We start from the raw sequence: 14,702 nt of genomic DNA, 5'->3' as shown, positions 1-14,702 counted from the left end.
CAAACGTGTGTGTGTGTGTGTGTGTGTGTGGTTTAGCACACTACTGATTGTTTTTCTTCTCAGGAGAACTTGTCAGCCGATCTGAATGTCTACACTTCAGGAATGTCAACACGTGACGCAGTAAACAGCCTTTAGATGCCTATATATGGAAGCTGGATGCTAAATGACTTCCTGCTGCACATACATTGCACTACCTAGACCTGGTATTCATCCTGTTCCCGTGACTAAAGGATGTGTGTATTGTATATCTTGCACATTCCTTTACGTTAGACAAGCTGCAAACTTTGTCCCCTACAAACTACCTGCTGCTGACACGAGGCAAGCAGGAAACGGTGGTCGCTAACGTCAGTGCGCATGCGCAGCTCGCATGTCGCTGTGTTGTTATCGTGAGTGTAGTGGGAGCTCGAGCGGTCCTCGTGAGCTGGACTTGCACTCTGAACTGGACACAAAGATGACAAGAGCGGATGAGTGGACTAACTACAGATCAGCGAGCAAAGCAGAAACGCGGTTTAGAAGCAGGTTAAATCCCGTGACATTGGAGTTGGTGGTGCGAAACTCTGCGCTTTCTTTGTGTAAAGCTATTTAAACAAGTCTGTCAGTCAGCTCACACAGGCAGGCGGATTGTTTATGTGGACAAGAGCGAGGCTGTGTGCTTCGTGTGTGTGTGTGTGTGTGAGAGAGAGACATGAGTGTACCTTTGTGGAATCAGCTCCAGGCTGGGAGCTCAGAGGTGGACTGGTGTGAAGGGAATTATCTCATCTATCCAGGAATAGCCGAGTTTTACAACACGGTACGACTCTGCTTCACTCAGTCGCATTACTTTATAACCACTCTTCATCACTCTTTCACGAGTTTCATCATAGCGTTTCAGTCTTTCAGTCATGTATTGCTTCATTAATAACCCAAACTCGGTGTTTCTTTTGTTTTGCTTTTTGTTTTTGCACTAGTTTAGATGAAACTACACTCCATCCTGTCAGCTGTAGTTAAATATAGACTGCACACACTACATGTCTCTGTCATGTCTGCCTTCCAGGTCACTCACAGTTCCTCTCTTTCTACATCTATATCTCTCTTCAGATAAGCAACTTTTTATTCTTCATTCTGCCCCCTATTCTGATGTGTCTTTTTCGTCAGTATGCCACGCATTTCAACAGCGGCATCTATCTGATATGGACCCTCCTAGTGGTGGTTGGTAAGTTTCCTGACCTAAAGTAACCTCACTGAGGAGCTTACACAAGACTTGCTTGGCTCTGAATAGCAGAGGTCACAACCTTTTGTTATTCCCTTTTGTTTTTTTAAATTATAAGTTGTTTTTTTTTTTTCTTTTTTTTTAATATGATGGAGATGGAACCACAATGCAGCAATAAATGAGTGAGAAGGGTTTTTACAGTGTGAACTCCAGCTTGGTCTGAGCTACCTTCTGCCAAAACACACACCAAACTGCTAGACTATCTTTGCCTCTACCTTAGACTATATTTGTGGCTAAATTAATCAACAGATGAATAGTTGGAGATTTTCTAATTGCCTTACTGTTGTGTTACTTTCTTCAAAACACCAGCTTGACCTGTTCTGTTTTAACAGATTTTTCAAAGTTTTAGAAGCAGCTCAGATCGAGTTGGATTTTTCAACGAGTTTATGAGTGACCTTTAAGGAAAAGAGAAGTTAAATTTCCATAAAATCTATTTTTAAATTTAAGCTTAATGACTTTCCTGACTTTTTTCCTCCCCAGTGATGTTCCCCTCAATGTACTTTCTTATTCCGGGAAATATTTTCGTGTCTCAGCTAGGGAGAATGTTCATTTTAAGGTGGCCATAAATACACCAGCAAGGCCACATGTGAGAACACTGACCTCCTCAGACTGAGAGGAGTTTGCTGGAAAACAACAGTCGCCTCTGTCTTTTGTCTCATTCGGCATTCTCACGCTGTTTGAAAACACATTTCAGTTAGGATTTTATCAGTACAGTGCTTACCATTGCTGATCTGTCAGCAGTTTGACTGGTGTCCCTCATGCTGGTTGTGTTTGGGGTTTGAGTAGTGGAACAGTGTTGTATTAGTACATGAGGGTATCTTTAACTTCTGGTCTGGCCAGAACATAAAACATCAGCCAACTCAGTGCAAACACCAGTCATTTGATTCATCAGAATATTTTTCATAGTGCAATCACTCCCGGTGGATTGCCGACTTAATTCGTTCTTCATGCTTTCATTTATTGATTGAGAAACATTCCTGTCATTGCACCAGGGTGTATTTAAGGGATTAGGATTGGACTTTATTTTACAACTGCCTTCAAAACTAAAGGGACAGATAGTGCTCATAGTAACAAACAGCAATTTTTGCTAATTATATCAAAGCTGTATCTGCACTGAAATTGAAGTGGCAATTTTGTCATTATTTTAAGGACACATTTGTCTTGTTTGTGAGAGTAAAATGCAGTACTTGGGAGGAAAAATGCTGACACAACCATGCGGAATGTTTGAATTGCTTTCTCTGGGTTTATTGTGTACCAGTTACTGGCGTGACTACAGTTTAACAGAATGAAAGAAAATCTTCTGTCTTATACACACTTGCTTGGCAGGTTATTTGAATTTTCTGTTAATAGTAAAACAGGGTGAGTGTATGTGATTGTGTAAGCAAGGTTCAATAAAAGGTCATTTTTCATCAATTGAATCATTTTTCATCAGTTGGAATTCCTAACGAGCCATACTATTCCCACTTATGTTTACAAATGTAGTTTGATATATTCTGCTTTCTCAAGAGAGTAAAACCTTGTCCTGTGTAGGTCATATGCTGTGTGCTTGGATTGTGTTGGAAAGAGAAACTCTGTGTACATTTTATACAGGAATTGGCTCCACTTATTTCCACGCTACCCTGAGTTTCCTAGGACAGATGCTGGATGAATTAGCAATACTCTGGGTTCTTATGTGTGCCATTGGCATGTGGTTCCCCAAGAGATACCTGCCCAGGATTTTCCGTAGAGACAGGTGAGATTGACTCGCATCTCATGCACAGCACTCGTTTAGCAACCACGTTAATTTAATTACATTATTGCGTTATTGTATCTTCATTTTATACCACAACTCTGTGTTCATAAGTATGGTGCATTTCTCTCTTTCCTCTGTCCATCTGTTTCTCCAGGTCAAGGTTTAAAATGGTTGTAGGCATCTTCTCTGGGATCACCACTGGTCTGGCTTTCATTAAGCCAGCTATTAACTCTATTTCGTTAATGACACTGGGAATTCCGTGCACAGCTCTTCTCATCACAGAACTTAAGAGGTCAGTGAGCCTAACACCTTTCACGAAACATTCACGATATGATATGGCATTCCAGAGCTTTTCATTCTAGTGCATTTAATACTTTAATACAGTTAGTGGACTAAAATAAAAAGTGTAAAACACAATCGTGACTTTCCAGAAGTGAAGTTATTTGTTAAATATGCTGTGCTTTGTTTTAGGATGTCTAAAACACCATTGTGTAAAAATACATCTTTTTTTTTTTTGTACATTCACCCCACCTCAGTAAATGTTTTACTGACAGTTGAGTAGTGAGAGGAAAACATTTAATGTGAAGAAATCTCCTTAACAGCTAAGATTTTCTCATCATGAGCAGATGTTTGCTAGACAGATTATTTAATCATAAACCAAAAATTCTAGCGTTAGATTGATTGATTAATTGGTCTATATCACCTTTAGTTATACCATGAAAGTAAAGTTAAAGATGTAAAGATGAAAATCAATCATGGGCTAGGAGTAGTTTATATTTTTGTGTAATTTCTGTTGTTACCTGATAAGAAGTAGTTTTAGTTCAGAGGGAGCTCATACCCATCAGACTGATCCAGTAGATCTGAAATCACATGTATAAAGCATGTCATTATTAAACTGATCATGAAGTTCTGGACCTGATTCAGTCACTACATGTTTGGTGTTACACTGTAGTGTACAATATGTTCCACAAGTGTTCATTCCTAGGCTCTTTTTAATAGACATAATATAGCATGATGTCATTTTTCTCAGAAGAGGAAGTCTAGTTCTTATCATCTGCTTTGCTCAGCTGTGTTTAGCAGCATGCACGTACAATTTGTTCCACTTCTGCTCTGAGACCTGTCACGGGATCACATAAGTAACTTTTTTATGTGTGTAAGGGATTCTATAAGCCAGAGTACAAAACAGAATATTTCATCCATCTAAACCAAAGAAAGGCTTTTATATAGCTGTATTACATTCTTTCTGTTGTTTTTTTTTTCTAGTTTCTCTAAAATGTTAAAACATGCACTATATCAAACATAGACATGGATATTCTATATACCACAGAAATAATTTCCTTCAGCAAGATGTATAGTGTCTAAACAGTTTGTTTCTTAATGTTGCTACCAGTTGCAACAGTCTTTGCTCTAAAGTACTGTTTCTTAATAAATCATATTAAATCAGGGCAATTCCTGCCTCACCCCATCCTCTATCCCTCACTAATCTTCCAGGGATGTTTTTCTTCCCTGCTTATAGATTTCCTTTCCTTGGTTTTTCATTAATGTGCTTTGGTTAGGTCATCCTTTCTTTGTTAAACATGTGTAATTTGTTTGATAGATGGAAATAATAACAAGTTAGAGACTGCTATCAAGGTTTCCCTATCTAAGACTTGGAAAGTTGTAACTTATTGAGGGATAAATCTTTATGACTTGCCATGTTAAAATCACAGCTTTGTCAGATAGAACCTAGATGCCAAGGTCTTGATATATTTTAATGAACTTCATAAATGTTTTGTTCCTACTTTTATGTCTGTCCTTTTCATTGACTTACATTCAACACCCTCCAATGTCCATATTTCCTCCACTCCCTATGTCTTCTTCCTGTTCTCTCACTGCTGGGGCATTTGGCAGACCATAATGTTCTGTCATTGTTAACCCCGTGCCTCAGGATTTAGTGTCAGTTACTGAGGCCAACATGCAGTTGACAGCGGAGACTACGCTGGCGCCAACAAACCTCCAGAAGGAATTTAAGCGAATTCCTACAGAGTCGTGTCCTGGAATGGCTTGATTGTCTATGAAGATATAAAGCATCTCTGACTGCTTTATGTTTTCTAGTCTGTAAATCATTTTTTAGAACAGTCTGAATGCATCAGACAATGAGGCGATGAGTGGGATTTTCTTCAATCAGTGCCATTCGATTGCATTAACATGCATAAAAAGAGTGTGAGCAATGAGCAATATCACAAGAGAGATAAAAAGCCTTAGTTTGTAAGATTACCATGCAGATAAAAGTGTCTGCTTCTATCAGTGTGAAAACTGCTCCATTTTATGTGCTACGCATGCATGTTTACCAGGTGCAATCATCGAGTCAGCATGTTCCCAGTATCTGTGTAAGTGTAAGTCACTGACTAAGGCTTAAACAATGCTGACAGTGTTCATGACTATCTGACTCTGCGGCAAGCAAAGCTCACACTTCTTCTTAGACGTCTGCCTCTGTGGGTCAGATTTACGACTGTATGTATAGAACAAGCCTTAATTATTTGTCTGTGTCTCTCTCTTTTTGCCTTGCAGTTCCGTAACTGACACATTTACTGTAAGGTTTTGTCTGTGGATTATGACTTGGACCGTGGATTACTTCATATTTTATTCGATAGAAGAGTCACATTTGTGTTTACTGTGGACGGCAGTTGTTAGTCACTTGATGCTTATAATTTGGTAACACAGTTTGATCCGTAATATCTGAACATTTACAAAATCCTTCTGTAATAAGCAGTTGTGGAAAGAGTACAAACACACACTGACTTTTGACACAACTAATCTGAAAATTTTCTATATCTGAGGAATGCTTTGTTGAACAATTATGTGTACTAACCAAGTGAGTTATGCTGAAGTCAAGTCAAGTGGGTTTTTATTGTCATTTGTCTATAGAGCTTGTACACAGTGGTATGAAATGTCCTTTCTCAAGGACCATGGTGCAACACACATCAGTACGCAAGACTACATAAAGTGGAATACACCACAGCGTGAGATGAGTGCAGGACGATAAAAACAGAGGACAATAAACACACAGGATAATAAATAGACAGGACAATAAATACATAGGATAATAAACGCAAAGGACAGTAAATACACAAAACAGGACAATAAATTCACAGGACAATAAATACACAAAACGGGACAATAAATTCACAGTACATGGGCCGTAAACTGTAAAACGAAGTGAAACTGAAGTGAACACCTCAATTATCAACAGTATATAAAGAAAGGTAATGTTGCTAGCTGTTAGGGTTTCAGTAGATTGCTAGGTTCATGTTAATTCAGTAGTCAATAGCTACATAGTTAGCTATCTAGCAAATATGCCCCTTACACATTCTCCTGAGCATTACTTACAGACTGTAGCAGCAGTTAGATATATGAAGTTTAGTAAGATGTCTTAATTTTTAGATACCTGATATCTCCATGGGTTTTGGCTCATATAATTTGCAGATCATTATCATAGTGTTTCCTTTGAAGCATTTAAAACTGAAGATACCTGATAAATTGAGACAGGGATGCTCATCAGTCTTGACTGTCCCGGGCATTTAAGCGCCTGACCAAAGCATTTAAGCGCCTGAAGTGTGTTCTTTCAGAAGGTTTCGGTCTCACAGTAATTTGCAAATAGTGTCTTTTAATTGGTTTACAGTTTTCCAGGAAGAAAAGCATTATTTTTTTCTTACTCTACAATGGTGATGAGAAATAAATGTAGCAAAGCTGAAATAAAAAAAAAAAAAAGAACTCAAGTAAAATTATTATGATTTATTTATACTCAAAAAAGGTTCCAGTACAATGAACCATGAACTCCTGTAATTCTTGTAGTGCTTACTGTCCACCCCTAATAATAAGCATCAGCTAAATGAGCCTAAATAATTTGAGTTTATGTATGTTTCAGTATGTCAGTGCTCGTATGCCTATTTTGATAAATGAGACTTCCTGGTGTTAGAGAAAGTGTTTGTGTACGTGTTCGTGGAGATAAGAGACAAACAGACTTGGTCTGGCAAAGATACTATGGCCAGTACAGAGACACTACTTAAACACTTATCTTTGTTAACCAGTGACAGTGAAAACTGTTAGAGAGCTTTTGTAAATATGTTTGTTTATGTGTTTGTGTGTTGTACAGGTGCGAGAATCTGCGTGTGTTTAAGCTGGGCCTCCTCGCTGGTCTGTGGTGGACTTTAGCACTCATGTGTTGGATCAGTGACCGTATCTTCTGTGAGATGTGGTCATCTGTAAACTTCCCATACCTCCACTGCGCCTGGTGAGTGCACAGCTGTATCCACTCTGAGCACAAGTAGCACACTTGACTATCTATAGGACCTGCATTTTATTCATTTCCATGGACTGTACTTCGATTAGCTAGAAATAGAGAAAGCAAAAAGCAAAGTTATCCAATCTCACTCTAGATTGAAATAAATAGTATTTTTAAAGATGCATTTTGATGGTTTTGATAATTAATGAATATAATGTTATTTGAATCTGTAGGCACATTCTGATCTGCCTGGCCTCCTACCTTGGCTGTGTGTGCTTCGCTTACTTCGATGCAGCCTCTGAAGCTCCAGAGCAAGGCCCGGTGGTTAAATTCTGGCCCAGTGAGAAGTGGGCCTTCATTGGAGTGCCCTATGTAACTCTGCTTTGTGTTCACCACAAGCCAGCCATCAAGGTGACATGATTAGCCAGCGCTGGTTAAAATATCAGACATCAATGCACTTTCATAGACTGAGCATTCTTTAGACTGAGGATTCAGTGGCTTCATGAAGTGTTCTGTTTGTATTGTTTATTTATATAATTCACATAAGCATTTTTGTTATAAAAAGTGTCCAAAAATGAAAAAAAAAAAAAAAAAAAAACACAAAACCAAAAGAAACTTTTTTCGAAGTTCTTGGGAACCAAGCACAAAATGAGCTAAACGCAGACATTACTTTTGGTCTGTAGGGGAAATGCTTTATTTCTCCTGAAAAGTTTTTCAGCAATACACATAATTAACCCTTCAGTGCACACTGGATTTGAGAATGCATATAACCCTTAGCAAAGTACTTTCTAATAGTGTGATTGTTACTTCTTCATACTAAAGACTTATTTTCATTACTTGAGTGTAAAAATGGAAGTGAAAAATGATAATGGTAAACTAAAATCAAACCACAATTTATTAGTGTTCAACCAGAATTAATTATTTTCCTTCAAAATAAAGTCATTTTGCTATGAACATTGATTTTGCTATGAACATGAACATGAACTTACTGGTTTAATCTTTAGTCATATCCATTTGTGTGAACCCACTGTATGTCTGTAGGAATGATTAATATTTTAGCCTTAATGGAGTTTAACACAAATGTTAGAATGTGAGCCATTTTGCGCTGCTGTATTACACAATGTACTGGGAAAGGTATTGCATGGAACTGCATTATAATCAAGTGTTCTAGTAAAAAAAAAAATAATAATAAAAAAATTAATTCCGTAGTGATTACATTACTTATATTAGTGGTTCTATTACTGCATCATGTGTCCACATGTTTCCTGAGGGAATGTCTTTTGGTATTGGGAAAATAAATGCATGCTTTGTTATATGGAGGCAGGAAACTCTAAAGTCCGTTTGCAGATTTCCGTTTAATATTAGAGAGTGAAAGCCATGCTATGGAAGAAAATTGCATGACATGATCTCATTCTCAACACATTCACAGTGAGCCAGCCTTGCAGTGTTTTGCTATGACATAAACTGAAATTTAAGTGCCACAGCATCGGCATCAGCATTTCAGAGGCCAAATTGCCTCATTTAGATTGATGTCTAAAACTGTTTTTGTATAGATCTTAATCTAAAACAGTTGTGAGTGAAGACAAAATAACTGCACTTATGGGACACAGCACAAACCCCAGTACATTTTTTGTCCTCTACTCAAAGGAGACACAAGGACTCATACAAAGACTATTTTTCCTGTTTGTAACAAATGATTTTGTAAGTATTGCTGATATGTTTGTAAAATTTGTAAAATGTAATGACTTTTTCTGTTTTATTTATGTAATAAAAATGTTCCATATTACCAGCAGTGTTGTTTGTTTAATGTAAAGAAAGCTGCAGTATTATATATTCAGATCTCCTTAACATAACTCTGTTATACCTGGAGTGCTCATCTTAATTCAATATACCATTAAAGTGACCTTTTCATGAGCTACTGAGTTTGCTATAAGCTTACATTTTCAGTGAACATGTATGTGTGGGATTAAAATAGGGTAAATGTGTCAGAAACTTTCTCGATAGGTATTAAAATGCTCTGTGGTAGTCGACACAGATGACACCCTTTACTCCACTTTCAGCAGCTTTCTGCTCTGTCTCTAACATGCATGATTCTTGTCCTTTTAATCAGTGGATCTCAAACCAGTCCCCAGACAGATGGTCACTGCTCCACAGAGTGTCCATTTTCTTATCAAGTAGTACAGACAGAGAAGTACTGAGTAGTGGGCATGTGTGTATGTGCACATATGAATAATATCCAACTCTGCATTCTCACTGTACTAATGTACTGTGTATGATGTCGCTTCCACTTGTTCTTTCTCTTGTCTGGTCTGTCACATGTACACCTTTCTCTCAGAGTGTTACTAGTTTTCAAACAATTTGTTATGTTGTGAGTTCAAATCCCAGCACTACCAAGCTGGCATTGCTGGATCCTTGAGCAAAACACTTAACCTTCAACTGCACACTTGTATCCTGCCTCGAATGTTTCAGATAAAAGCATCAGCCAAATGAGCAAATGTAAAGGTCATAATGTTTATTGAAAATCTCAGTTCATCCCCCTCCCCCAATAAAGACACCACATAGTGGACATTCAGGAATGTGTTATAAATACGTAAAAAAGAATACAAATTTGCAGAACAGTGCAAAACTAAACTTAGTCACACTAATAGAACCAACAAAAAAAAGTGATTATCCCAGTGCAGTAACTTCAGTGTGTTGAGGTAAATACAAGAGCACCATATAAAACAAAAGCATAAAAAAAAAAAAAAAAGCTGCCATAATTTTTTAGTTGTTTGCCATCACTGAACTGCTAAAATGCTGTCAGAGTGGTTCAACAGTAGTCTGTCGAAAACTCTGGCTCTGTGCTGAGCTGTGAGACACGGGCTGATGATCTCTCCAGTTTTCTCCACTCTCCTTTTGAAACGCTCTCTATCTCTCGCCAGCTCCATCCAGCACGACCCATCTCGCGCTGCCTGGCTTGCAAAGCCCCATGCCTCGAGGTTGTGGATGGTCACCTTCTCACTGAAACACACCTGAAAATCACAATTACAGAGTGAGAAAAATTCTGACAGGTAAATTACCATGCCAACATGGTGCAATGAGAGTACGCAGAACAAAACTCAGAAACCTCTTCCAAGAAACAGGGTTGAAGCAGGGTTGTAATAAACTGTATGATGCTGGGAGCATACATCCTACATCTTACAACTTATCTTTTAAAGCAAGGTGTACATGCTTGAGTGCACATATGAAATACATGTGTGTATTTATCATACAATGAGTCATATTTGAGCCTCGTCATTGGATGTGACATTCTGAAGAACTGAGATCATGATATTTCTTTGTAGTCAAGAGCGGCTAAGTTGGAGTTAAATGTCCTTTCCTGTGAATTGCACACGGTTGCATCACTATTCTCAGCAAACAGCCCTAGGAATTTTTTTCTGTAACCTACACTTAATACTGAAAATATTCACTAGAGTCTTTTGATGGAGATTAATATACAAGCTGATAAAGATAAACATTAGTCATAATATTGAAAATCACTCAACTGTTATATCTAAATATCCATATTTTTGCCATAGGATTACATATGAATAAACGCATGATGTAATATTGATGTAATATCTACCTTCTTTGCGCGTTTCTTTGTGCTCTGTTCAGGATTGTGAGCCTCAGTCTCATTGGCTGTGGGGCTTGAATGGGTGTGGTTTTGTTTAATCTCTGATGGCTTTATTTTGACTCCAGTAGGGTAGGAGAAGCAAAGAGGATTATAGGGATCACTGTTAAAGGACTCCCATAACTCTCTGCTCTCTGCAGACATCTCTAAATCACCTTCATCTGACCAATCAGAATCTTCTTCCTCACTCCATTCTGTTTCATCTTTCTCCTGAGGACAAGGAGGAACAGGTTCCTCCTCCTCCTCCTCCTCCTCATCATCATCATCATCACTGTCTAAAGCCTTTACTTTATCTTCAGTAGGGCAGGAAAAGTGGAAAGGATTGTAGGGATCACTGTTGTTCAAGAAGGACTCCCATAACTCTCTGTTCTCTGAGGACATCTCTGAATCTCCGACATCTGACCATTCTCCTTCCTCACTCCATTCTGCTTCACTATCACTACCATCATCACTTTCATCCTGCTCTTCAGACTGACATTCAAGCCAGTCTGAGAGCAGAACTTCTGCCACTGTCAGCTGATCAGACTGGATCATCACCTTCATTTGTGGATCAACAGTCTTACTGAAAATGGTGGCCATTTTGATTTCGCCGTTCCAGGTCTCGTGTTCAGGCCAGTCTTTGACCTGTACGGTTCTATTCTTCGTCTTGCCCGTCATGACCACTTTTTCTGTGGTACACAAGAAGAACATCTTCATGTTTAGTAGCTCTGTAACACTCATACAGTGATGGATGACTTTCCTGAGGACTTCACACAGAAAAAAGCAAATGTTCTGTAACACAGAATGGACGGACCTTCCCCTGTATGAGCAGAGTGAACGCCTTTCACTTGTCTTTGTCATGTCAGGATAAAGATCAAGATTCTTCAAGGAAGGGTGGTACATGGCTGTCTGTGGTGACCCCCAACAACAGAACAGAAGACGTAAACAGGTGGAAAATGATGCCATCGCAGTCACACTCACTCTGTAAGTGTAAAAACAGTGAAATTACTATAACAGGGTCCTTGTAATGGACTAGAAAAATATTTTTTCTTAAAATATTTTAAAGAAAAAGGTGTACTCTGTTGTTAAGTGAAGATATTACAGCTTATAAGCAGCCTCCAAAATACATTTAACTTTTCATGTATTTCCTTTTCATGATACAGATCATAGCCTTACAAGAAAGAAAGCTTTCATGCTTTAAAGAAACAAATTTGAAAAAAAAAAAAAAAAAGTCTTCAAAGACCTAGAATTTTTCACAACATACTAAGAATCATGTACAATCCTCTGTAAGATTAATTACGTCATGCTATTTTTGTTGTGAATACTCGAATTCTAAATAATAATATTATTTATGGAGATTACAGTCTAGTCAATGTTTAGGTCACTACGTCATGTACATGACGTTGGCCTACGTGACATTAGTCACTCTCACGGCGTGTTTAGTCACGTACGCTGCGTGGTAACCTAGGCAACAGCCCAACTATTAGAAGTTTTCTAATATCTCTAAAATATACTATAAATAAAATGTTTATTTCTTATTTATCCGAGTAACACAAAGCTGCCAGCTCTCACCTCTGATAAATGACAGTTCAGCCAGTTGCCTGGCGCGCGCTCCAGTGAAGATTTCGGGATGAAATGCTGAAATTGTTGAAAGTATCGACAAAAGTCGTTGATTTCCCTGAATGAAGCAGTGCCATAATGAAGAAATAATCCGCCGTGTCTTCGCTCATGAACGTCTCTCGCTGCCTTTATGTTTCATCTACTTTTCTTTTCTTGGCTGTTGTGTCTAATGCTGTGAGCGACACCAGCTGCTTATATAGAGAGCGCTGACGTCAGCGCGAGGAGGAGGAGGCGGGAGAGGCAGATTTCCCCCAACATGGGAACCCGAAAGTCACGTGACCAGAATGTGCTCGTGACGTTTCGAGAAACTCCCACAGAGACAGCAGCGGTGCAGGATTGAGGTCGAGTTTCGTCATACGTTAAAATGGAAATCAAAATTCACAACAAAACCCAGCCTGGGAGAAAAGAAAACAAAACCGTGACTACACACCACCAAAAAATGGACCGAAAATAATGAATACAAATTACGTAATATGTTGAGTCCATAAGATATGCTCTGTTATTTGTTATTCCTGTCCATGCAATTGTTCTTATACGATCTAATAAATTAATACATTCATTTATTTAGTGATTAATTAACCACTGTAGAACTGAGGCTGGACTACATAATGCCCTGTAGAAACCAAACCAGCAGTGTTTGGCTACACATAACCCATAACAGTACTGAAATTAATAGACAATAAGTAATATCCATTACTCATTAAATATCTTATGTTTATGCTATTTATTTGTTTGTTGGTTTGTTTTCATTTTTGTCTCTCTGAGCTCTGTTCTTGTGCCAGCGTGCACTGTAAGATTAATGTAATATTCCTGTTCCTGCAATTGTGCAAATGAATAAGTAAACAGATAGATAGATAGATAGATAGAGATAAATAAATAAATAAATAAATAAATAATACTGTAGGACTGAAGCTGGATTTCATCATAACCTAACATGGAAAGTGAAATTCAAAACTTGTTCAGAGGAAAAAGGGGAAAAAATCCTCATCTACATGTCACATATGAAAGTAACAACACTAACAGTAATTAGTTTAAATATCTAGTAAACAGAGCCCATTAAATGCCACTAAGAATAATAAGCTAAATGAAGGAGAGCTGTATTTAGTGCACATTAGAGGCAAAGACATCTGTGTATTAGATCAAAAGTAAATTTGCCAACAAATAAGAATTATTTACAACCATCAGCTATGCCAGTGAAAAAGACATCCAGCTGAGACAAATTTTATCTAAAATACTTAGGCCTAGTGTTAATTGTAATTAAGTGTCCCAAAAATAAGGGTAAAAATCTTCATGAAAACATATTCAGGGTAGAATATACCTGAGCAGTTGTACTTCGTTACTATAGTTATTATTTTGGCATATTTATATTTTACCTTAGTATTGAAATTAAATACTTGTATACTTACTTAATTACATTTCCAAAACAAAACAAAAAAAGTACTTTTCATTCCTTACATTTTTGTTTAAGGTTCAAGGTTCAAGGTTCTTTATTTGTCACATACATATTTACTACATGTAATGTATTAATGTAGTGAAATGTTTTTCCTTAGTGCCTCGTTCCACAGTGCAACAGTGATACATAATAAAGCAGAATATAATAAAAGCAGAATAAAGTAAAATAAAATAAAATAAAATCTAGTAGACAGCAGCTTGTTTTGAGGATTGTAAAGTGCAAAAAAAAAATTGTCTCATAGTGCAAGAGTGCAAGAGTTTTTGTTTATCCATAGTGCAACTGTGTGTGTGTGTCTGTGTGAGAGGTAGAGTGATATGCAGATTTTTCAAGTGTCCTCATTCAGTAATCAGATTGCCTGAGGGTAGAAACTCCTTCTGAGTCTTTGTGTTGGTCCTCAGGATCCAGTAGTGCTACCCTGATGGGAGCAATGAGAAGATACTGTGTCCGGGGTGGTGAAAGTCTTTCACAGTCCTCCTGGTCTGGGTCTTGCATCGCTGGTTGTAGATGTATGTGATGCAGGGGAGAGAAGTCCTGATGGTCTTCTCCGCTGCCCTCACCACTCTGGACAGCATATTCTGGTCCTTGGCCATGGTGCCTCCGAACCAGGTGGTGATGCTTCCGGTGAGAAGACTCTCAACAGCGCAAGTGTAGAAAGCTTTCAGCACCCTGTGAGAGACCCTGAACCTGGCCAGACATCATAGATGGTAGATACGCTGGTGTGCTCTTGTCACCAAGCTGTTTGTGTGTGTAGTT

The 14,702-nt window shown here is 38.1% G+C and overlaps 2 protein-coding genes across 3 annotated transcripts; one reads left to right on the top strand and one right to left on the bottom strand.

Annotated features, from left to right (window-relative positions):
• The first annotated feature begins 202 nt into the window (after positions 1 to 202).
• acer2 (alkaline ceramidase 2) lies at positions 203 to 9,031 on the top strand. 2 transcript variants are annotated; one of them, XM_053233185.1, is made up of 6 exons: positions 203 to 790; positions 1,135 to 1,192; positions 2,840 to 2,981; positions 3,136 to 3,273; positions 7,117 to 7,254; positions 7,479 to 9,031. In XM_053233185.1, the coding sequence occupies exons 1-6, from the start codon at positions 686 to 688 to the stop codon at positions 7,663 to 7,665; spliced, it is 768 nt and encodes a 255-aa protein (XP_053089160.1). In that variant the 5' UTR covers positions 203 to 685; the 3' UTR covers positions 7,666 to 9,031. The 2 variants fall into 2 exon arrangements, with proteins under 2 accessions (XP_053089160.1, XP_026792445.1); XM_026936644.3 differs by having other exon boundaries at positions 220 to 790; positions 1,078 to 1,192.
• Positions 9,032 to 9,742: 711 nt separating this feature from the next.
• Positions 9,743 to 12,682, bottom strand: ppp1r15a (protein phosphatase 1, regulatory subunit 15A). Its single transcript, XM_053233184.1, has 3 exons — positions 12,449 to 12,682; positions 10,850 to 11,858; positions 9,743 to 10,256 (listed from the first exon to the last, which is right to left on the bottom strand). The coding sequence occupies exons 2-3, from the start codon at positions 11,840 to 11,842 to the stop codon at positions 10,023 to 10,025; spliced, it is 1,227 nt and encodes a 408-aa protein (XP_053089159.1). The 5' UTR covers positions 11,843 to 11,858; positions 12,449 to 12,682; the 3' UTR covers positions 9,743 to 10,022.
• Positions 12,683 to 14,702: the final 2,020 nt, after the last annotated feature.

Source organism: Pangasianodon hypophthalmus, chromosome 4 (assembly GCF_027358585.1).
Source record: "Pangasianodon hypophthalmus isolate fPanHyp1 chromosome 4, fPanHyp1.pri, whole genome shotgun sequence".
Classification (NCBI taxonomy): domain Eukaryota; kingdom Metazoa; phylum Chordata; class Actinopteri; order Siluriformes; family Pangasiidae; genus Pangasianodon; species Pangasianodon hypophthalmus.
The sequence above is the reverse complement of the archived record's forward strand: the minus strand, read 5'-3'. Positions and strand labels throughout refer to the sequence as shown.

What these genes read in the sequence shown, in the direction of transcription:
- acer2 (XM_026936644.3), top strand. Translation starts at nt 686, where the DNA reads ATGAGTGTACCTTTGTGGAATCAGCTCCAGGCTGGGAGCTCAGAGGTG. An exon ending in TAGCCGAGTTTTACAACACG is followed by an intron (nt 791 to 1,077) that starts GTACGACTCTGC and finishes ATCTCTCTTCAG; the next exon opens with ATAAGCAACTTTTTATTCTT. An exon ending in GACCCTCCTAGTGGTGGTTG is followed by an intron (nt 1,193 to 2,839) that starts GTAAGTTTCCTG and finishes CATTTTATACAG; the next exon opens with GAATTGGCTCCACTTATTTC.
- ppp1r15a (XM_053233184.1), bottom strand. Translation starts at nt 11,842, where the DNA reads ATGGCATCATTTTCCACCTGTTTACGTCTTCTGTTCTGTTGTTGGGGG. An exon ending in CAAAGAAACGCGCAAAGAAG is followed by an intron (nt 10,257 to 10,849) that starts GTAGATATTACA and finishes TGTGATTTTCAG; the next exon opens with GTGTGTTTCAGTGAGAAGGT.